We start from the raw sequence: 23337 nt of genomic DNA, 5'->3' as shown, positions 1-23337 counted from the left end.
CATTCTTGCTGTAAGCACGGTAGCTTCGGAAGCTGATGCAGCAATCTTTCAGAAATGTTTCCTATAAGTAGACAGCTACAGGAGTCTCAGAGTCCATCAGTAGCTGCATTTCCTCGTAATTGGCTTTGAGGCCTCTACAATTCCACTGCACAATTCTGGAATCCATGGCTTATTCTAGATGACCTACTTGGAGCTATTTGGCCTTGGGAGGCCCCCGGAGGGGTTTCCCTTTATTCCAGTGACCTTGGTATTTTTATTCTTGGGTTTGGATGGAGAGGAGGACAACCCCCTTTTGGGGGAATTCTTTCTCTCTGGAGAGGGGAGATCCCTCTGGTTAGAGCGGAGGTTATTTCCTCCTCTCTCACCTCGGGCATCCTCTCCGCTTTGATTTCTCCCCTTAGGGAGTTGGTCAACCTCTAACTCGGTAGAGGTTGGGGTGTCTGGCTGGGTTCTCTGAGGAGAACCTGTGTCAGACATGATGTCTCCGGGTTCTCCCGGAGTATTGGTTTTGACATGCTGCTCAGTCTCCATGCTCTCATCAGCGAGCACAGAGAACCTGTTCTTTAGCATGACAACAGGGCTTTCTTGTTTCTTCAGAGGTGTGTTCTTTGGCGGTGTTTTCTTCTGAGTTGGAGGAGGAGGAGGGGGTGGTGGGGTCAATGTGTCCGTCTGTGTGGCTATGGATCTTCCTATCTTAGCAACAGCCTGGGCGTAGGTCTTTGTCAAGCCGAATTGGCCCTTGGGTAGGGCCAGTACAGCCGATTTCGCCTGGCTAAAGGTACATCCGTTTCTTGCCTTGTACTCCTGCACGGCAACCTCCTGTTTCCACACAGGGCAGTCCTTGGAGTAGGCTGAGTGGCCAGCTTGACAGTTTGGGCATTTGAACTGGGCTGTGCAGCCCTTGTCCTCATGACCCTCTCCAGCACATCTGGCACACACAGTGTTCCTCTTGCAGACTGCCGCGCCGTGTCCATAACCCTGGCACTTGAAGCACCTCATGGGGTTAGGTATGTAGGGCCTCACTGGAACTCGTAGGTATCCTGCCTTCACATACTCTGGCGGTGTCCTAGTTCCGAATGTGAGGATAATAGTGGCGGTTTTGACCTCCTCACCCTCCCTGCACCTGGTAATGCGCCGGGCATGGGTGACTCCTTCAATGCCCTCCACTATTTCCTTCTCTGAACATTCCAGTAGGTCCCTAGAGCTGATTACACCTCTGCTGGTGTTCAGACTCTTGTGTGGCATGACTTCCACTTGGAGATCACAGAGTCTTCTGCATCTTAAAAGCCCATCAGAGTGTGTCTTGCTGTCTACTTCTACAAGGAGTTCCATTGATTTGTGTAGCTTAGACACACTCTTGGGCTCTCCCACTACTGACTTGAGTCCCTTATAGATAATAAAAGGGCTCAACTTTGTCAGGCTTTTTCCCTCCTCTGTGCACCTAACCACCAGAAATGATGGCCAGGTGGCACAGCTTTTTAGGACCTCCTCTTTTTTATCATCAATTCGACGTTTCTTGTGTGTGTTTTTTTGTCCATATATATTCTTGTTAATTCGGCACCTGTGCTCCCCACCCGCCATCGAGTCCAACAAGGGGACGGGCCATTCGGATGTCCAGAATGAGCCCGCCAGGGCTACACAGGTGCTATACTCAGTCAGCTGCTACATCGGACATGTGTCCGATACAACAGCTCCCTGATTGACCCTCCAGCCACCGCCCTCCAGCATAGGTCGACGACCTATGCTGGTAGCTCGGCATGACCAGCCGGTTGACCCAGAGCGGGCCATCTGGGTCTCAGGTCTAGGGGAACTTGGAGCCAAAGTATTGTGTTGTTGTGGTTTATCCTCAGATAGTCACCACTCAAACACCAGGATCTCTTTATCCCCCCTTACCCATCGCAGTCCACGGCAAACGGACTGGTCTAGGACGTAGTGAGAATTTAAAGTTAAGGAGACAGTGTGATGATCAATGAAGGCAGACTTAGGAAAAGAGGAGGCAGACACAATGATAGAAAAGAAGTAGGGCACTTTTGAGCTCCAAAAGTGCTGAGGAAAGAGGAGCGCAGTTTAACGTCATGTCTCGGGACGAACAAAGTAAAGGTAAATTAATAGAGAATGTGAAAATGTAAATATCTTTCTATTTAAATATAAGATACAAATTATAATCTAAATAATACGACCCAGCTTTAGAACTTCTGAGACCTAAATATAGATTTTGATCTTTGCATTACTGTTGAAACATCATATTAGAAAAGAAATGTGATAAAACAGTCAATAAAAGATGATGAATCACTGATTATATTATTATTTTTACATAACTTTTTAGTCAGAAAAGGGAAAAAAATATTCCATTATTTCTACCAATAACAATAGATACCAGTACTAAATCTATCAATCCTAAGTACTCAAATATTATGTACATTTGAATCAATGGGATATAGATCTAGATTTATCTTCTTTTTATTTGCCTAGAACATGTTTCATTCTAATACTAAACCAGTACAAGACATAGGCTAGCGAGAGATCAAAGCATAAATCTCTAACTAGCTGAAGGACAATAAAAATTCTAATTCATTATACCTAAGATCTAGACCTTGATCATTATTACTATTCCTTTGTAATAAATTATGGATCTAGAATAGTTTTATATTTCACTTTTAATTAGTAGTAAACCTTTTGGAGTACTTACAAGACAGAGTGCAACTTGAACCAGTATAAGTCACTGGCGGATCGGGGGGGGGGGGGGGGGGGGGGGGGGCGACCGGCCGACCCCCCTGCGAACTTTAGTATAGGATTCACACAATTTGTATACGAATTTATTACTTATGTTAAAAATATATACTAATTATTTATATTTCAACATATTTTTAGATTATTTCGCCCCCCCCCCCCCTCTAGTATGTTGGCCGATTTGGTGGGGTCGGGAGGGGGCGATGGTATCAATTCCGCCCCCCCCTACACTTTCGAGGGGGGGGGGGGCGGTCCAATTTATTGGTAGAGAACACAGCCTGCTAACAAATCAATTAAATATCTATATCCCTGTAACTTGTTATTGATATTTTAACCAATCTTTATATTATGTCGTTCCCTGTTTGCCGATTGGTTGGGGGGGGGGGGGGGGGGGACGAATACCTCTTCTGCCCTTCCCACCTAAACCCTTTGAGTGGGGGGGCGGTCCGTTTTTATGGAGAAATCATAGTTTGTGAACAAAATTAGTTGAATTAATATATAAATTTTATATTATGTCGCTCCCTTTCTGGTATTTTGGCCGATTCAGTGGGGTGAGGGGGGGGGGCGGTCCTATTTTTGTGGAGAATCATAGTTTGTGAATAAAATTAGTTGAATATCTATATAATATAAACTACGTATTGATATGTGACCCATTGTAAATATGTCGTACCACACTCTAATCTCAAATTGTATCATTAGTCAATTTAAATGAAAAAGGGTTGTACCAGGTGGGAGGGGCGATATATGCAATCGCATTTCCCCCATCGGAAATATCAATACTTTTTCTTTTTGTATTATAGTTTAATTACAAAATTTAAAAATCTGTCACTAATATAATTTATATATACTATAAATTAAATTCTTATATCGAGTCGCCCCACCCCTATTCTTTAATAACAAATGCAATCTTTAGCAGAAATTAGTAAAGGAGCGAGGATTAATCGTTTTCAATCTACCGCCATTCCCATTTCCAGACAGAGTTTTTGTAATTTCACATGTTGTTATCATAAGTATTTTAAGAAAGACTTTGCATTGGAAAAGTTAGAATTCAAACGAAATTTTTCAGTATAAGAGTCATGATTGAGATGAGTTCTAAACTCAAATAACGTTTTCATAGTCACCTTTTCCCAACCTTTACTCAATCTGATATTTTTCTAGCTAAATAAATTTGGGACTATAACTCACAATTTATACTACAGTTTTCTTGAATACTATTTATCGAATAAGTTTTTTTCCGGCGGCGATCCTCAAAGCAAAAATCTAAATACGTGGGGTATCCTATCTTTTCAAGGAACAAATCGGCTTTATTTGCAATGTATTATGGGCCTATAAATTCAAATTAGAATATTTTTCAAGTACAACATTATTCGAAAGGTCGTTTTTTAATAGTATGAATAATGAGCTTCAGGTCAGGAGAATGCGTTTCTGCAGTCAAGAATGCAAGAAAACGCTTTTGGCGTCGGGGCGAACTTCATTTATGGGTAATGAGTTGTAGATGTCAGGAGAATGCGTTTCTGCAGAGAAGAATGCAAGAAAACACTTCGCCCCGTACTCCATTGATGAATAATGAGCTGTACTTGTCAGGAGAATGCCTTTCTGCAGTGAAAAAAGCAAGAAAACGCTTTTGGCGTCGGGGCTTCGCCCCGAACTACATTGTGAAGAATGAGCTGTACTTGTCAGGAGAATGCGTATCTGCAGTCAAAAAAGCAAGAAAACGCTTCTCCCCGAACTCCATTGATGAATGATGAGCTGTACTTGTCAGGAGAATGCGTTTCTGCAGTGAAAAAAGCAAGAAAACGCTTATGGCGTTGGGGCTTCGCCCCGAACTTCACCAGAGAACCTTATAGTGCTGCCCCAGTTGTTTTGTTTTTCGCCGAAGGTTGAGAAATGCTGCTTTTTTTATTCTCATATTTATATATATATATACATATATATGTGTGTGTGTGTGTGTGCGCGCGTGCGCACTGTATGCACGTTTATGCGTAGGGTTAGGGTTTACTGGGCATTAGGGTTAGGGTTTGGAAAAAAATCGCCCCCCACCACTCCAAAGTTCTGGATCCGCTAGTAGTATAAGTAGGCCAATAGTCATGGTGATGATTTTTACTGAAAAACAATACTAAATAACAATGGCTACAAAATATACCAAGAAAAGGCCCAGCATGGTGGATGAATATTGGATTTAGATCTACCATTTCTGTTGTTTTCATTTATCTTAGGCTTAGATCTATAGGGATCAACCCAGGTGTAAAGATAAAAGTATTAAAAGCATAGATCTAGTCAACCTTTATCTACATTCCAGACCTAGCCTAAGCCTAAGGGCAAAACTAGATCTAAATCTTAATGCTAATAATGTCCAAGTCTGTTTCATCCTATGCTAAATGTAGATCAAGATCTAAATCTTCATTCATTACTACTATTCATAGAAGTATAAATAGAACAATTATAAAGCTTTTTCAGTTGCAAAAATTGTGGGTGTGTCTTGGACAAGCATAGCCATGATGTTGTAGATTTTTACAGATAAACAATACTAAAAAAAAAATGGGTAAAAAATGCCCACAGTGGATGATTATTTGATGTAGATCTACCATTTCCTTTCTTTTTATTTATAAGCTTAGATCTAGAGATATATCTAGATCTAGAGTCTAAATCTAGAGATAAAAGCTTAGATCTAGTCAATCTCAATCTACACTCTACACCAAGCCTACTGACAATAATAGATTTAGATCTAAATACTAATAATATAGATATAAATACGCTAAATTTAGAGTAATTTAGACCTACCTGGATCTAATCTATATATCTAGATCAAATTCTTCATTATTACTATTTATTTGTAATAAATTTTAGAATAATTCTTCAGTAGTAAACATTGTGGGTGTGTCTTGGACTAGTGTAGTCATGGCGACGTTTTTTTACATTGTAAAAAAAGTAAAAATAAATGTCTAAATAAAGCCAAAAGCTTCTAACTTCTATGTAAACAAAGGATGAAGAACTCTTTTATAAAGTAAAAATAGTTTTTCTGTTGTTAGTTAAAAAGTTTAATTTAAAAATGCAACAAAACAAGGTAGGGTAAGAACGTCTATGGGATAGACATTCCATGCATTTAGGGACAGACATAACGTCTATGGGATAGACGCTCCGCACTGAATGAGTTAAAGATTTTTTCAGACAGATAATCCAAATTCGTCAATGAACTTGCTTCTAATATAGCAGCTAGCCTATTGAGTCTGCTGAATGCAGCTTTACTCATCAGCTGTTGCAAGATAAAGCTATTTAATCTGGCAGCTGATGCTTGAAGTTGTTTTAGAAAACCATCAAACAGATGTGTTGAAGGAGAGTGCAAGGAATCAACCCCTCAAACTCAAGAAAACATCAAGAAACTAAACATACATGAAATAGAGCAGTGAAATTCATAACAAATGAATATTTATATTTGATTAGAGTAACACCTTTAGTAAAATCAATAAATTTAGAGACCCTTCAGGATAGAACACTTAAAAGTAAAGTAGCTATTATACATAAAACACTGAGCCATAATCTTCAAATATAAAAACAAAACCTAATCTAATACTCAGAAAGACACAAAGATGAAGGCACATTTCTTGTTCCATAAGCTTGGACAAATTTGTACAAATACTTCTTCTTCCCTAGTGCTATTAGAGCATTGAATGGGTTGCCTGAATCAGCCAGCAAAACCAATGATTTGGCAGAGTTTGAGTCATTGATGCATGACTAGATTGACCAAGTGACACTCGTAGGACCTAATCACCTTCTTTTTAGATGATTATAGTATTTTATAGTTGATTGGCATAAGGTCAATTACATGTCTTTTAACAATGCCCCAGAATAGTACTGTCCTGAATGTGAAATAGTAAAGTAAAACAACAGCCCAGACAATTTTGAAAAAAAACACAAAATCCGAAATTTTTCTTTTTTAAAAAAAAAAAAGTGTTTTTTTCAATAAATGATAAGAAATGGAGATTGATAAATCTTTTTATATGATTGTTTGTTTTGTTTTTACATGTTTCGGATGTTCCTTCAGAGTTGAAGATAGTTTACTTCCTAGTCCAAACCTCCCGCAGGACGACGGGGGATGGGAGCAGGCAGGGTTTGAACCCTCGACAAATCCGAACGACAGTCCAGCGCGCAAACCGCACGACCAGGCAGCCATCCATCCATGATAGCAGAAATTGCTACTTCTGAGTAGTAAGATTCTGAGTAGTAAGACATCTAGACCCTAGAACTACTAGACCTAATAGTTCTAGATCTAGAAGACATCTGGTCACATCTAGATTTACTCATTCTAAATTTACATAAATCTAGTTAGATATGTAGATTCTATAAAATTCCAACAAACAACAATCAATGCATATTAGATGAAAAATCTTACTCATATATTTTTTTGTTTATTTGTGTACTAAATATGCAAGATGCATACTAGTAGGCATCTGTGTTGTCAATAATAAAGTCCTAACCTGCTCTTCCTGTTCAGTTGGTTGTTCATAGCCAAGCTCAACACCTGATGATTCAGCCACAGAGTTTCCTTGTGCACAGACAGAATAGTTGCTGTAGAGCCCACTCGTGTCTTGATAGACTTCATGACTTACATTGTCATAAACCATTTCCCCAGCAGTGGATTGCAGTAGTCTGGGAGGAGAGCATAGAATCAGAAGAATATTGGAATGTATATATCAATAGGAACTAGCATAATGCAAGCCCAAAACTGAAGATTTTGAGGAAAAGGGGAGAGGGGGGGGGGATAACTAGAGGAGATGATCTGTTGCATGGTGGTGATAAATGTCATGGTGTAGTGTTCTAATGCCAAAATTGATTGATGTCCCTCTGGATTTAAGGAAATGGTCACTGCCAACTGGTACACCTGCCAGAAGGTGTTACAACAGGCTGCTCATCTCAAGGGACAGAGGTTCCACAATTTCAATGCCTTAGCCCAGAAGGTACACTAAGATGTCACCAATTAAAAAAATGAGATAAGCTTGGTGCTGCTACTATAGGGAGCTTCAATCTTTCACAACTAAGCAATTCATGGCCTAGCCTAGGATTGAAAGAGCTGAAAAGGGGGAGATAATCAAATGTCTGCTCTGGGAAGAGCTAAATAGGATTTTCAAAAATCCCTGATATTTACATCATTGCAAGTAAACTGTCTTTTTTAATTAATTAAACTCGATTCAAAAAAAAATAAAATTTAATAAAGATTTTAGTGAGTTGATGACTCAAGTTTCCTGAAAAAGATGAACTTGACTAAGTTTTAGTCAAATGATAGATCTACAAAACCTGCTGTCTGAGTAGCCCAAGTTTTGTTCATCTACACCAGCTTGCTCATTATGGTAAATGTTTTCCTCACTGTAGACTAAACCAGAGTCTTGCTGGTTTCCAACAGCAAACTGCCCTTCATCTTCCCCAGCTATATTCAATTCATCCTCAAGGTCTGCAGTATCAGTTTTGTCAAAGACAAAAGCCTGTTCATCCACCAAGACAACTTGCTGAGAGTCTGCATGCTTAAAAGAGAAAAAACAACAACATTCAAATGTGTAACTTGAATGTGATTGAAATGTGCAGTATTTAAGAGTTCAAATGTTTACTTGTTAAAACTATACTTTAATTCCTTGTAACCACTATATCAGTAACATAAGAGATTTATAAATGCAACTTTATGAATGCATACTTGTATCATCCTATTTGTAAAATCCAGTTTCTGTTTTTAAAAACTTTAAATAAAGATTCAAGACTATGTATGTTTCTTAACAGTGCTGTGTACGTTTATAATTCCATATTATAAAAGTTTTGTTGTTGTTTTTTTTAACTTTTTAGAAGTAAACTTTTTTTATTCAGATATATTTATTACATATATAAAGGCAGTACTAGGGACTTAATATAAAATATTTTGGACATCTGAATTGTCTAATAGTTAATTTGTTTAGCACTGCGTTGCAAAATGTAGTGGAGAGTCACTGGTTCGTGCCCTGGTCATTGCCATCCCTTATTTCATTCATCTTTTTCTTGCATTAAAAACAATGTGGTCCCATGTCCTTAAAACTTTTAGAACTAAGCGGAGTTTAATAAAGTATGTTAGAACCTCCATTTATGCTATGGATACTTTAAGATTCTTTAAAATATCCTTGCATGATAGGATATGTCACGACCTTTTTTTTGAAGCGATTAACTTGTATTTTCTCCAAAATAATCTGACATGGGATCTGAGAGTGCTGTTGATATAATCGAAACACTACTAAGATGCTATAAAATGAAACTGAAGATACCATTTTCTTGAGTTTAATTCTTTTAAAATCGAACTTGAAACAATAAATATACATACAGTAAATACAATTCAGATACAGGATACTCTAATATTAGTAATGATCAAATAAACTAGCAACATCTAGTTCTAGCTTTTGAAGTCCTAACTCCAACTAACTAAAAAGGAATAACTTTCCTTAAACAATCTTCTCCCCCAAACCTCCAGAATCATGCTCATGCTATCTTAAACTTCACCCTTCTTTTCCTGTCTTTTTGGTGACATTACCTAACTCACAAACATTGACCTAACGCTCATGATCATCTAATCATGTGACTCACATTCTTGTGACTAGCCTTGACCTTGTGTCCCCCCTACACATTTAAGCTATGGATAAATCATCAATTATTATTTGAGTTTCACATGACCTATATTTCCTCAAGCCATGTTGGTATGGAATGAGGGCATTATGTTTATCTAAGTGATTTATGATGTTGCTACACATTATGTGTTCTAGTATTTTACAGATGATGCTGGTTAGTGATACTGGTCAGTAGTTTTCCAGATCAGATTTTTCTTCTTCTTTAAATAGGAGACTAACATTAGCTTCCTTCCAGTCCTTTGGTACCCTACACTGATTAAGCGATGTCTGAAAAAAGTATTTTGAACAATGGTGCTAACTTGTGGCTTAGTTCTTTGAGTAATCTAGCTGGAATACCAAATATGTCTTTGTTTCCAGGGGCTGAGAATGCTGATGCAAAAAATTTATTAAGAATGTTAGCTTTCATTTCATTATCATTATGTGTTAAAAAAGACAACATATACTATCTAATTAACATTAGATAAAGAAGCTTTTGAAAAAAATGACAGTCCTACATGTTTTGCAGTCACCTATGACCTGAGATTAACCTGGAAAAAGCAAATAGAAAAAACACAGAGTAAAGGCATACAGAGACTATTCCTTATGAAAAAATTAGTTGGCACAGACTGGGGAGCTAATCACAACATTCTGAAAAAGACCTATACTAGTCACATAAAACCTGGTGCCACAGCGTGGGGCTCAGCAGCCCAAACCAACCTAAGAAAAATCGACAAGGTTCAAAACATTGGTCTAAGGATAATGACAGGAGCAATCAAAACAACACCCAAAAGAGCTATGGAGGAAACTGCTTCTCTGGTTTTTCTCTGGATGAAAGAAGAGAAAATCCATTCCCAATTCACTAAAATGGAAACCTTCTCAAAAACTAAAATCCACAAAACTGGCTTTAAAAAACGTCTCAAAAGGACTAATTTCATACAGGAATCTCTAAACATAAAAAAGAAAGACCAGCTTGTAAAAAATAACTCCTTCCACGAAACAACACAATGAACCTCTACCCTAAAACCAAAGCTCACTTCCTACTATAAGAGACCATATAGATAATATAATCAAAAAATCTGACTACATTCCAACAGAGCTCAAGGAAAAAGTGAACTCTTTTCTACAAACTCATTACCCTAAAAATAGGTGGATTAGAGTTTACATGGATGGTTTATCTCATAAAGCCACAACAAATGGAGGAGCTGGAATACTCATCTAATGGCCTGATGGAGAAAAACTAGAAAAATCCATTGCAAATGGAGAGCTCTCTGACAGCCACAGAGCAGAAAGGGAAGCACTAGAACTAGCAGCTACCACACTAGCAAATCATCCAAGTAACCCTCACATTTAGATTGTCTTTCTAATGAAAACAATCCTCCAAAGCTTGGAAAACTGATTCCTCCTATATGATTAATATGAAATGACTCATGACAGCACTTATAAAGCTCAACAACAACAGCAATAAAAAAAAACAACTGTTATGCAATGGATACCAGCACATATTGAATTAGAAGGAAATGAAAAGGCTGACACACTTGCCAAGTGTGAGACAACAAACAATTAACAAATAAAAAAAAACAACTGTTATGCAATGGATACCAGCACATATTGAATTAGAAGGAAATGAAAAGGCTGACACACTTGCCAAGTGTGAGACAACAAACAATTAAACATTGAACTCTTATCCAGAAGAAATGAATAAATGAGAAATAGACAAGCTCTCATCCGAATCACAAGAAAGATAACACCTACTATAAACTATCCCGACAAAACCGGACACAGGAAATGAGCCAACATATGTTCTGGAAGCTCAAAATTGGAACCAGTGAAATCTGCACATGTGGATTGTCACCAGAGAATGCTGAACATGTCCTTTAAGACTGCATTTTTTACCAAGAGGCCCGAACAAGACACTGGCCCCAAAACACCCCTATAGAAAGTAAACTATATGGAGAGCTCCCTGATTTAGAAACCACTGTGCAGTTCATCTCTTAAATTGGTGTAGTCATCTGAATGCACCAACATAATAATGAGAACAAGGTTGATCAGCTGTACAAATGTGGATTTTTTTAAAAGTATTTTTTTTTATCTTTTACTTGTTTTAATTATCTTACCTGATGGCTTGTTCCATGTACTCTAGACAAACGTCTGCAATGTAATTAAAAGCTACATAATTTATTTTGTACAAATAAAGCCATTGAAAAAACAAAATCATTAAATAGCATTACTTTTTTTTTTAACATACCACTCTTTTTTTTTTTTACTTTTAATTAATTTAAATAGTAATGTACAATACTGAGGTATAAAATTAATAAACAATACTGAGATTTGAAAGAAATGTACACTTAACAAGGAAGTGCAGTGGCTGAGTGGTAAAGTACTTGGCTTCCAAACAGGGGGCCTGAGTTTGAATCCCAGTGAAAACTGGGATTTTTAATTTTGGGATCTTAAGGGCGCCTCTGAGTCCAACCAGCTCTAATGGGTACCTATAATAGTGCTGGTCACATGAAACCCTTGTTTAACAGTGGGTCACAGAAACAGATGACCTATATATCATCTGCCCTATAGACAACATGGTCACTGCACAGACAACAGTAATGTATAATACAGAGAAACAAATATGTAAGGTAATATTTTGGGGGTGGGAATTATTACATAATTACATATTGAATACATGCTTTCACAGTGTTTCAAATGAGTCTTACCTAGTTGAGACTGGATGCATGCTATCATTTGAAAATGAAATGGAGACAGAACTCCCTCCAGTGTTCTCAACACCAAGCAAAGCATCTTCATCAATATCACCATCTTCTCCTATTAGGTCATTCTGAAAAAAATCCTTAACAATACCAAATGGAGATAAATATTAGATTTAAAGTTGGTGTTATCTACTTTGAAAAATAACATCATCATTTTACAATGCTTATATCAACTCATTCTTTTAAAAAGTTTGAATATGCTATTTCCCCAAGACCCAATCTCAGATCAAATTGAAATTTCGCACAATTATTTCTTGTACATGACAAAACAAAAATCAATTAAAAAAAAACAACAATAAGTTTATTAACTATTGATAATTAATTATTTTGTTTGGCATCAAACAAGGGAAAGAAATTGCACTTGAAAAATGTGGTAGTATAAGTTGAATTAGTCCTCTTTATGCTATGTGTAGAGAATTAGGTTGTCACTAAATAAACCAACAATATATACTACAAAACCTAGAATTAGAATTCAAATTTTTAAAAAATAAAATGCAGTTAAAAAGCGATCATCATGGTAACATTCACCCAGAAACCCCCTTTTTTCTCCCCACCCACCTCCTCTTTACCAGCTTGACCAGACAATTGATATGATAATGATAATAGCCCATTGAAAAAGCTAAAAGCATGAAATTGCGCTAAACAAAAACAATTGGTAAAAATGTTTTTTATCTCACCGTTTTATTTTTGTTAGTCTAGATCTATTACAAATTTAAATAAGATAAATGAAATTTAAGAGTTTGTATTAGAAAATAAATTTGTCTTTGCATTTTATTCATTCTTTACTACGTACAGAACTACTTTACGACCCTTGCGTGTAGCGAAGTCATACAGTATATCATAAAAATTTAATTTCCTACATAGATCACGCTCAATAGCAAGAATTACCAAATGTTTCAATCTATCTACAAGAATTGCTAGTTACAATAATTTGTTAAGGAAGATGTTTACCGGAACTCGTTTTAGAAATATTTTCATAATGATAAGAATAAGTGATAGGGTAAAGACTACCAATCAAGTTCCCTTTGTGTTCTAAATGACATTGTATGTGGCGATTAGAATAGAAAGTCCCTCAAGTCCTCTACAGTCTAGAACATAGTAAAATAGCAATTTTTTTTCCTAAGAGACTAAAAAGCATTGCATTAGTATTCTAAAGAAGCCTTTCCATGGGACATCTGTTACGCCGACCTCCTTTCATCTCACTAAAAAAACATTGCCTTTGGCATACATTCATCCCCCTATATGAGAAATGTGTCCTCCCCAGTGTAACTTATAATTGGGTGACTTCTGGAGCATGACTCTCGTTATTCCGATAAGATAACTGTTGGACCCTTCATACTGTTTATACCAGCATTGGCAACAACATCGCTATTTGTAGTGCGGTCTTGCCACTGTATGTCAATGATGGAGTGCAAAAAACTTTGGTGAAAGCATTCAAGAAGTCTTTGTTGCTTCTGTATATTAACAATGTCTCAGATTCATATAAAAGAGTTAAGAGAACTACTGCTTGGTAGACATTGATTTTTGTTGGCAGACGGAGCGATTTATTTTACCACACTCTCACTTGGAGGAGACCAAAAGCAATACTGATACTGGCCATGACCAGATGGTGATCAACCTCCCTTACAAGTAATGCATCATTTGAAACTTTGTTTCCCAGATATGTGAAGTGGTCTACGACGTGAAAAGGAGGGGGGGGGGGGGGGGGGGGGGGGAGGTCTCCATTCTCAGTGATCTTTGGCGCTGAGTAGATATTTTTGGATGACTTCTGGAACATGACTTTTGTTATTACAAGGTTTACAGTAAAACAAAAAGAGGCGGCGGCATACGCAAAATTTGTGTACCATAGGGCTCTGTAAATGCCATAAGAATGAAAGTTGTACTATAATATATATATATATATATATAATAATACTATAATAAGGGTATTCACTATTAAAGCATTACAATGCAATTCATTAATATTAATTTTATTTTGTACTTTAATAATGCACAGACTCTTACAAAAATGTATGTACATGGATTAATTATGTAATTATGGAATTTAAAAAAATTAATTAAATTTGCTGATGTATGATTATATTATTGTGTTTTAAGTGTTTATACTACAATAAGATGGTGCGCAAATGTTTAATTAGCCCTATTGAGTCCACCCAACTCTAATGGGTACTTGAAATTAGTTGGGGGAAGTAAAGACGGTTGGTCATTTTGCTGGCCACATGACACCCTTGGCCATAGAGATTAGCCTTAAATCAACTGCCCTATAAATCACAAGGCCTGAAAGGGTACCGTTATTAAATATAAATGTTTCTAAGCAGCTAAATAAAAAATGTTATAATAATTACTATTACACCTTTTTACCCAGAATTTATTTTACTAGAATTTATGAGCCAAACAAATGTTTTGAAAGTTTAATTGCGCACAGTTACAGTGGTGGATGCAAATAAAAAAAGGTTTGGGTCAAATTAAACAACATATTAGCTTATTTTTTTTTTTAGCTCCTTATACTTTGAAACATAAAAATGTTGTTATAGAAATAATAACCATGTCAAGTGAAGTAAGTTGCTGATTGTCAGCAGATTTAAGTCTAAGTTTAATCACAAATTTGCAAACTTTCATACCTCAGAACTTTTGGTGTAAATGTTGGCTCCCAGAGTATCGCCTAACAATTCTTCATCACTGGAAAGTATATATGATATATTATTATTATTATTAACAATATTAGCTTATACATGGGTCAATTCTATAACATCCTAGTTTTAGGTCAACTTTTAATTAGCCTCTCTGTGAATAAGCTAATAAAATATTTTTTTGAGATATCATGCAACAAATCAGCATGAAAGATTTGACTTTGTCAGGACAAAGAACTATACAATATTCTATAGTGGTAGCAATATGTATATATATCTTATGTACAGGATTTACGTAAAATGACAAGAAAACGTTTTCCTATGATTTTATGTAAATTATGACTCATATTAAAAGCTACATTCAGACAAAGACTAGTACCATATACACAATATACAAAATAGGACAACAAAATAACAGCATAAATTAGCAAAGGATCCACAAGTGGCAAATCTTGTTAGGACATACCACAGTCAATGAATAATTGATTATTGCTGTGTTCTTTTGAATAAAAATAGAGAATAATCACTGTAATGAATACCTTATTATGATTTTGAATTTATTAAATCTTATCTGGGTCAAAAGTTGTTTTTCTGAACACTGCCTGGTACCAGTGCAGGGGCATAGGAATTTTCCATCATTTGGGGACCCGAGGGACTTGACCTCTTTAGGGGCCCCTGCATTTTGCATGATATTTAATATTTAATGTAAAAAAAAAAACTCATTCACATGGGGGCCCAGGGAGGTTTTCAAATTTTCCCTCGACCCTAGTTATGCAACTGTACCCCAGTGACAAAAAAAAAAAAGCAGCTATTGGCAATATCCTTAGACTTAGGTGGTAAAATGCTGCTGAAATATGGATATAAACTGGTTTGACAGTAACTCATTCTAGATGCACACAGGGTGTTCAAGAGTGTCATTTTCAGAGTAATAAAAAACAACAACAATGGAAATAGTTTTCACTGTGCTTTAGGGTTTAGGTCAAGTTCTAACCTAAGAAACCTCTATATTAGATATAAAACTATAGATCTAGAACTTGATTTATAATCAAAAGGAATCCTTTTTTCTTCCCCTTTAAAGGATCATCTACACAGCAGATCTAGACTCTAGTTCTTGATTCTAGGCTAAAGCTAGGCTAAGGCAACATTGTGGTTTAGATTTTAGATGAGATAGAATCTATGTCTAGATCTATAGTTAATGATCTATGCGAATATGTCATAAAAATTCTAGCCTAGATAAATGCTGAGATCTTCTATATAAAGCTATAGTATTATATATAGATCTAGTCAGTAGTCACAGTAGTTGTGTCGTCTTAATAAGTCTTACTTAGACTAGAATGAGATTACCTTTACTAAGTAAAGTAGAATGTAAGGAATTTATGTGTATGTCCCGCATACCGCATAGAAATAAAAACTGTTTTACTAATCTTGTACTTGACAGGCCCTTATTAAAGAAATACAGTCTTGACCCGGAATTAGAGATGGGAAACGAACCGAACCCGAACCGAACTCGAACATCACTTATTACCGAACCGAACCCGAACTTTGAAACTGCTTGGTACGAACCGAACCGAACGAACCCTCCTTATCTTAACCGAACTAATTTTGCAATTTGTACATCCTTTTTTTTTTATTTTTGGTTTAAAAAAAAATAAAAAATACTTAAATATTTTATTTAAATTCTAATGATCCCATTATACTTTGAAAACTTGGGAGTGGGGTATTTTGAAAACTTTAAAAAGAAAAAAAAAGCGGCGCGCTGGGGTTCCCATGGGTTTTTCCGTATGTGCCGACTCATCCTGGCCTTGAATTTTCGCGGGCTGTTTGCAATATTGGTTTTGAGTCGAATAGGCGCCCTCTAATTAGATCTAGATCTAGACTCTAGTTCCTAGTAAGTAGAAAGTCAACATTAAAATATTGTCACTTTTATTTGAGATGGCTGTTAGTTGAGAGTAGAATATTTTTTGCTGATTATAGAGTGTAGATATAAATCTACAATAAGTTCATTTGTGTTCTAGTTTATGCATTGAGTATGATGAAATTAGCGTAATGCAAATGTGAAACGGCAGACAATCTTGAGACCTAGATTTCGTTTAAATATCAGTATATTTCATTAATATTACATCTTTATCAAAAGTTAAATATGTGAATATTGTAATAACAGTTAGGCTATATTGAGTTGTTCACATAAGAACTTTATTTTAAAGTTTATATTAATTATTATAAGGCTTGTCTTCGAGTCCGAAGATTAGTGAGGAATGTTTTTCCCATGGCTGCGCAGTCCCAGATGTGACCTACATATTTTGCCACATCCAGGGCAAGCATAACCACTGTCTGCAGGTGGTCCATTTAGTTTTTCTTTTCGCGTCTGCGTTTGTTCTCGGCAGCGGATTTTCTTTTGGGCTCAAATGTGTATACCGCGGCCTTCGGGAGTGAACTCCAACTGACTCGTTCTGAGGCCGCATGTAACCAGGTGCTCTCTTCTATGTCAGCCAAGGAAAGTTGACTCCTAAGCTGGTCTTTGAAGCGTTTCCGTGGGGCGCCTCTGTTATGGCGGCCACCTTTTAGCTCACAAAAAAAAAAAAAAGACTGTCTATGGCATACGTTCGTCTCTCATACGGGATACGTGCCCTGCCCAGCGTAACTGACGGACCATAAAAAGTCCCTCTATACTATCCTTACCGGTAAAAATATAAAACGCCTTTATTGGTTCAATTGTACTAGCTGTTTGTAAGCGACAAACCAACGACCAACTAACAAGGAGAGGGGGCGTCGAAAAAAGTTTTATTTTCATTTTAACTTATCTGAATATTAGTATAATTACATGTTTAAAAATTAAAATATATTAGATGTCATTTTATCTTCTAATAAGACCTTGTCAACTGTAGACTGCTTTTTGCGAGGCGCGTATGCACAATATGGGTCAAAACGTTTTGAAGAAAACATTTTAAAACATCTCCGCTATTGAGATTCTTCTGCATTTTTTGTCTCAGAATAGTCGAATTTCTTCCGTATATTGCAATTTATTATAGTGACGACTTATGTGTGAAAAAAAAATCCTCGATAGAGACGTCTTTACACAAAGAATATTTGTTTTTTTATTATGATGAATAGTGCGTTCTGAAAGAAAGCACATCGATATTAGCCTTTTAAAAAAAGATCTCTTCTTACTAGGAGAAAAAGGTTAGAATACGCTTAGTGCCGAGTCATGCCCAGAATTAAACCACTTGCCGACTTGAGCAAAAACCTGCCGCATCTTTAATTCTATATCCATTAAGAAATTTTTACAATGCTTAAAATGTATGTAGGCAACATTATTTTGGAAAAAGTATTGCCCATAGGCCTATTATATGTTGCAAAGTATTTGTTTTATGTAAAAATTAAACTTAAAGTGTTTTATCTGATAAATTGTATTAATAACTTAATTTTGCTATTACATAATTTCATAACATCGAACCGAGCCGAACCCGAACTTTAGACCTGACCGAACCGAACCCGAACTATACTCGTCATCGAACCGAACCGAACTCGAACTTAAATCTGACCGAACCGAACCCGAACTTTAAAAGTTGGGTTCGATTCCCATCTCTACCCGGAATGTCTAAAAAACTATCGCCCGGTATCAAATCTTCCCTTCCTGTCAACTTTCTGGAGCGCAAATTCTTTCTCATCTTGAATCTTGGAAGAATTTCAATCTGCATATAGGAAGTGCCGAAGCACAGAGACAGCAGTGGTAAGGGTACTAAACGACTTACTTCACAATTCCAACATAGGCCACATATCCAATTCTTTCCATGCTGGACTTGTTCGCAGCCTTTGATAAGGCATAGAAATAAAAACTGTTTTACTAATCTTGTACTTGACAGGCCCTTATTAAAGAAATACAGTCTTGACCCGGAATGTCTAAAAAACTATCGCCCGGTATCAAATCTTCCCTTCCTGTCAACTTTCTGGAGCGCATCGTGTTAGCGCAAATTCTTTCTCATCTTGAATCTTGGAAGAATTTCAATCTGCATATAGGAAGTGCCGAAGCACAGAGACAGCAGTGGTCAGGGTACTAAACGACTTACTTCACAATTCCGACATAGGCCACATATCAATTCTTTCCATGCTGGACTTGATGGCCAGATTCTCTGCCACTTTTGGTTTAGCAGGAATCGTCCTAAAATGGCTTGGATCCTACATGACTGAACGCACCCAAGTGTTGTTGTTAATGGGACTGAATCAACACGCTTACTCTTGAAGTACGGAGTACCCCAAGGATCAGTTCTAGGCCCAGCACTGTTCACTATGTATACATATCCAATCAGCGGTGTCATACGGCCGACCGGCATCTTATACCATTTCTTTGACTCACAGTTATACGATTCCTCAGTACCATCAGAGGTGTCGCATCTGGCAGAGAAAATCAGTGGTACCGTTGCAAGGGTGAGCGATTGGATGGTTGAGAATAAACTCAAGATGAACAAAGACAAGACAGAAATAATTAAGTTTGGCACTCAGAACGTCTCAAAAGTCAAGAGCACAGATTCTCTTTTTATCACCAACTGCCAGGTTCCTTATGTCCATGTACTGCGGAATCTTGAAGTTTTCTTCGACTCAACACTATCTTTCGACCCATACATAAGTCAGCTCTGCAAGGGTCTTTATCTGCAGCTGCGCAGATTAGGCCAGATCCGACCATATTTAACAACGGAGTCAAGAAAAACGCTAGCTGTGGCATTCATACTCTCCCGCCTTGACTACTGCAACGCCATGATAGCATTTATACCCGATGACAAAATAGCCAAGCTGCAACGTATTCAGAACAATGCCGCACGAATAGTCCTTAGAAAAACAAGACGAGATTCTGCTACTACGCTCTTGTGCATGATCCATTGGCTTACCGTGAATCGATTACAAGGTCGACACACTTTGTCATCAGTGTAAATATAACAATGAGATGCCCTTGTACCTTAGTGAACTGATTACTCCATATAAAATATGTCCCCCAGAGAGCCCTGCGCTCAATGGACTCAACGCTTTTAGTGGTGCCACGTTTGTCCCTCAAAAGCTACGGTCTGCAGGCTTTTTTAGTGCACGAACCAAAGGTTTGGAACTCACTCCCCATTGATCTCAGACAGACAACATGCTACACCACTTTTAAGAAGAACATTAAGACCTATCGTTTAGGCCTTCAGCCTACATTTTGTTGTTAACAGCGCTTTATAAATAAAATTATTATTATTATTATCTAGATAAAACTTGGCATAAGTGTTCCTTAGATTTTGGCGAAGGTTGTAATGTATGTTTAATGCCCCTCCCATAACCGGAAAGCCCTAAAAATATAATAAAGAAATAGGAAAAGTTTTAATAAATCGGGTTAACCTGTTTTCACAGTATTTTATTTTTTATATCACAAACCGATTTTCACACTCTACTTTCATTTTCATAGCAAAATAAATGTCAAGGAAATACAATCACCAGTTTCACAATTATAGAGATCTAAATCCCACCCATTAGTCTAGATCATTGATATCCAAACTAACGCCAGCAGACCGCGGGTCATATCTGGTTAGTACATTATATAAAAAATATATTTACCCATTACTCAGAATTACTGTGTCTCACTAGTCACAGTGTGTGTGTTGTGTATCATAATTAATCATATGATTTGATAAATCAATGAATTATTATTATCAATCAATAATGAATCATTGTTACAACACTAACACGATTGAACAGTCAAAAATTACTAACTACACTCACAATACTACACTACAATAAGTCACAACAGTTCATAACAGTGAGTATGATTATTTATAAATAATCAAATAATGATTAATGATTTTGAATTTAGACTGTAGAATAGAAATATAATAAATAATAATAGCTCTAGATCTAATAACTAACTAAAAATTCTATGGATCTAGATTCTATCATCTATCATCTAGGACTAGACCTAGATAATTATAATATAGAGTATAATAATTATATTAAATCTTTGGTAATTTCCCTCTTCCGAACAAGTTAAGCGCTGCTGCACCAATTTTTACGTTTGAATTTTTATAGCTCCGTAATGGTTAGTCCTAGGAAAAAGCCACAACCATCTAATATAATATAAACTTGTCACCCATTTGTCAATTAAAATATCTATATTTGTTACGCTACACATTAATTATAAAATATAGATCTATTTAATAATATAAAATTCAATTATCTATCTATATATATAATTCTCTTCTTCGCTCAACAGTTTGGAGGAGCAAGAAGTAAAGGAAAGATCACTCTCTTATTTCTGTGGATAGTAACTCCACAAAAGACAAGTGTAGTATTAACACTACGGATGGCTGCCTGCACGCGGGACTGTCGTTTAAATTTATTAAACCCTGCCCGCTCACATCCCCTTTCGTCCTGCGGGAGGTTTGGACTAGGAAGTAAACTGTCTTCAACTTGGAAGTAACATCCGAAACATGTAAAACATTTTACAAACAAACATTTCACAAACACTAAATAGCAGCGCCAGACTTAACCATTGTGACCAAGAAGTCATGGAAAGAGAACAAGTAATCTACTTTGTATATTCACCCGTCACTAAATAGCAGGTCCGGACTTAACCATTGTGGGGCCCTATGCGAAACGTATTTCGCTGGGACAAATTTGGGTAGGGAAGCGGATAATACGTGAAATTTAAGAGTTTGTATTAGAAAATAAATTCATCTACATACAGAATTACTTTACGAGCCTTGAGTGTAGCAAAGTCAAACAATATATCATAATAATTCTGTTTCTACATAGATCACGCTCAATAGCAAGAATTACCAAATGTTTCAATCTATCTTTGATCATTGTTTACCTCAAGTAATTCTTCATTAGTTTGAGGCGCGAGAAGCTTCTTTCACCAGATTACACAATAACAGCTTTATCTAATGCATAATGCCGTTTTTATTTATCGCGCATATGATTGGCGTTTTCCATATTGAATGACACCCCAAAATGACTTTTTTTGTCTATCTACTTCCATAATCCATATTATCATATTAAGGACTTTTTCGTATATTTTGCAATGTCAGGAGATTTCCAGTAGCTCCTGGTAAATCGACTGGAGTGCGCGGGAAATCTGTTTATTTTAAGTTATAAAATGGTTTAATTTTTATTAATTAATTTATACAGTGATAATACACTTTTAATTAGTCACAGTGCGGGTCCTATGAAAGTGCAGGGCCCACTGCTGTCACATAGGTTGCAGTGGCCTAAGGCCGGCCCTGCAAAATAGTGGCGTAACCAGGTGTACGTATGCTACGCCACCGATCGACTAGTAGTTTAAATATTCAACATAGTAATGATAGTACAGATAGTACATGTAGATCTACATACTAATATTATTAATAATAATATATAGACTCTAATAAATATTATTATATTATGGCGGACCCTATTCCCAACCAGTTGTGAATAGGCTTCAACCCTATTCCCAACCGGATGGATGGGTCAAATAAGGTCAAAACCCTATTCACAGTCAACAGGGTCAAATTAGGTCAAAACCTTATTCCCAGTCGACTGTGTTTAGGTCAAATCCTATAGTTAAATGTTTTTTGTTTTTTTTTAAGTGATTGATTTAAAAGAAGATATAAAATAAAATTGGTTTGATATTGATAAATCTTTACAATTTATTAAACTTAGATTAATTTTTCCCTAATGTAATTAAAGGAACAATGTATACCGGTACTTTATAGGTTATTTTATTATATAATTGTTAGGTCATAGTGTTGTTAAATCTTTGAGCTGAATATTTGTAATAGCTATAAAATAAATAAAATATATTAATTCACTGTTTTTGTTTTCATTTCATTCCTGGTCACATTATCTCCAATTAAATATATTTTTTGACTTGGCTTTGACTTTAAGCACTCAATTCAACATATTTTTTTATAGGCCTATATACTGCTTCTTGATATGTTTGACATGTGTTTTCAATGTTTTCTCTCCCATCTTCATTATAAAGTTTAGTGCATTGAAGATGGCTATAATAAAAAAGAGGAGGTATCAAAACAAGGCAGAGAAAAAAATATAATTGGGGTGAGGGTGGGTTTAAAGTTTGTTGCAAAGCAATAACATGTGTAGCTGTGAGGAGAAATGTAACCATATGTGTAAACACATAGTAAAATGCTAGGTATATTGTAAAGCTGAGAGTTTTTTCATTTATGTTGATTCTATTCAATGTAGGGTGGGGATATCAAACTTTATTGTTCTCACTAAGGTGAAATAGGGGAGGCAGGTGGGTAGGATATACCTACACAGGATGTTATAATCTAAAGCCAAGTTGTGGCAGAAGTAGTGGATATCTTTGAGAGATAGTACCACAATAAGAATCAATGGATCATGTTCTATACCTATGATCATTGTCCAACCAATCTTAGCACCATTTCAATAAATAAATATTTCTCTCTCATTTGATGTCAGTAATATACTTGTATGATTTCTAGGTTTGAAATATTATAAAATAGAAAACATACACATTACTTTGTTAATTTACATTTTTCTATGTCATTTATGTTGTTTTTTTTATATCAATAAATTATAATGCTTAAAATTTTCTCTTACAGCCCCTCCACCCACCACAAAAAA

The 23337-nt window shown here is 36.3% G+C and overlaps 1 protein-coding gene across 2 annotated transcripts in view; it reads right to left on the bottom strand.

Moving 5' to 3' along the window:
• LOC106052353 (RNA-binding protein 33-like) overlaps positions 1-23337 on the bottom strand; it is a 65624-nt gene that overhangs the window by 37076 nt on the left and 5211 nt on the right. Inside the window, exons 2-6 of one of the 2 annotated variants that reach the window (XM_056039269.1) lie at positions 14725-14782; positions 12050-12183; positions 11459-11492; positions 8023-8246; positions 7206-7377 (exon numbers count right to left, since the gene is read on the bottom strand). In XM_056039269.1, coding sequence (XP_055895244.1) covers positions 7206-7377; positions 8023-8246; positions 11459-11492; positions 12050-12183; positions 14725-14782 — 622 coding nt within the window. The remainder of the gene's footprint in view (positions 1-7205; positions 7378-8022; positions 8247-11458; positions 11493-12049; positions 12184-14724; positions 14783-23337) is intronic. The other variant, XM_056039276.1, reaches the window with a different exon arrangement.

Source organism: Biomphalaria glabrata, chromosome 1 (assembly GCF_947242115.1).
Source record: "Biomphalaria glabrata chromosome 1, xgBioGlab47.1, whole genome shotgun sequence".
NCBI lineage: Eukaryota > Metazoa > Mollusca > Gastropoda > Planorbidae > Biomphalaria > Biomphalaria glabrata.
Note: the sequence above shows the minus strand (reverse complement) of the source record. Positions and strands in the feature narration are given on the sequence as shown.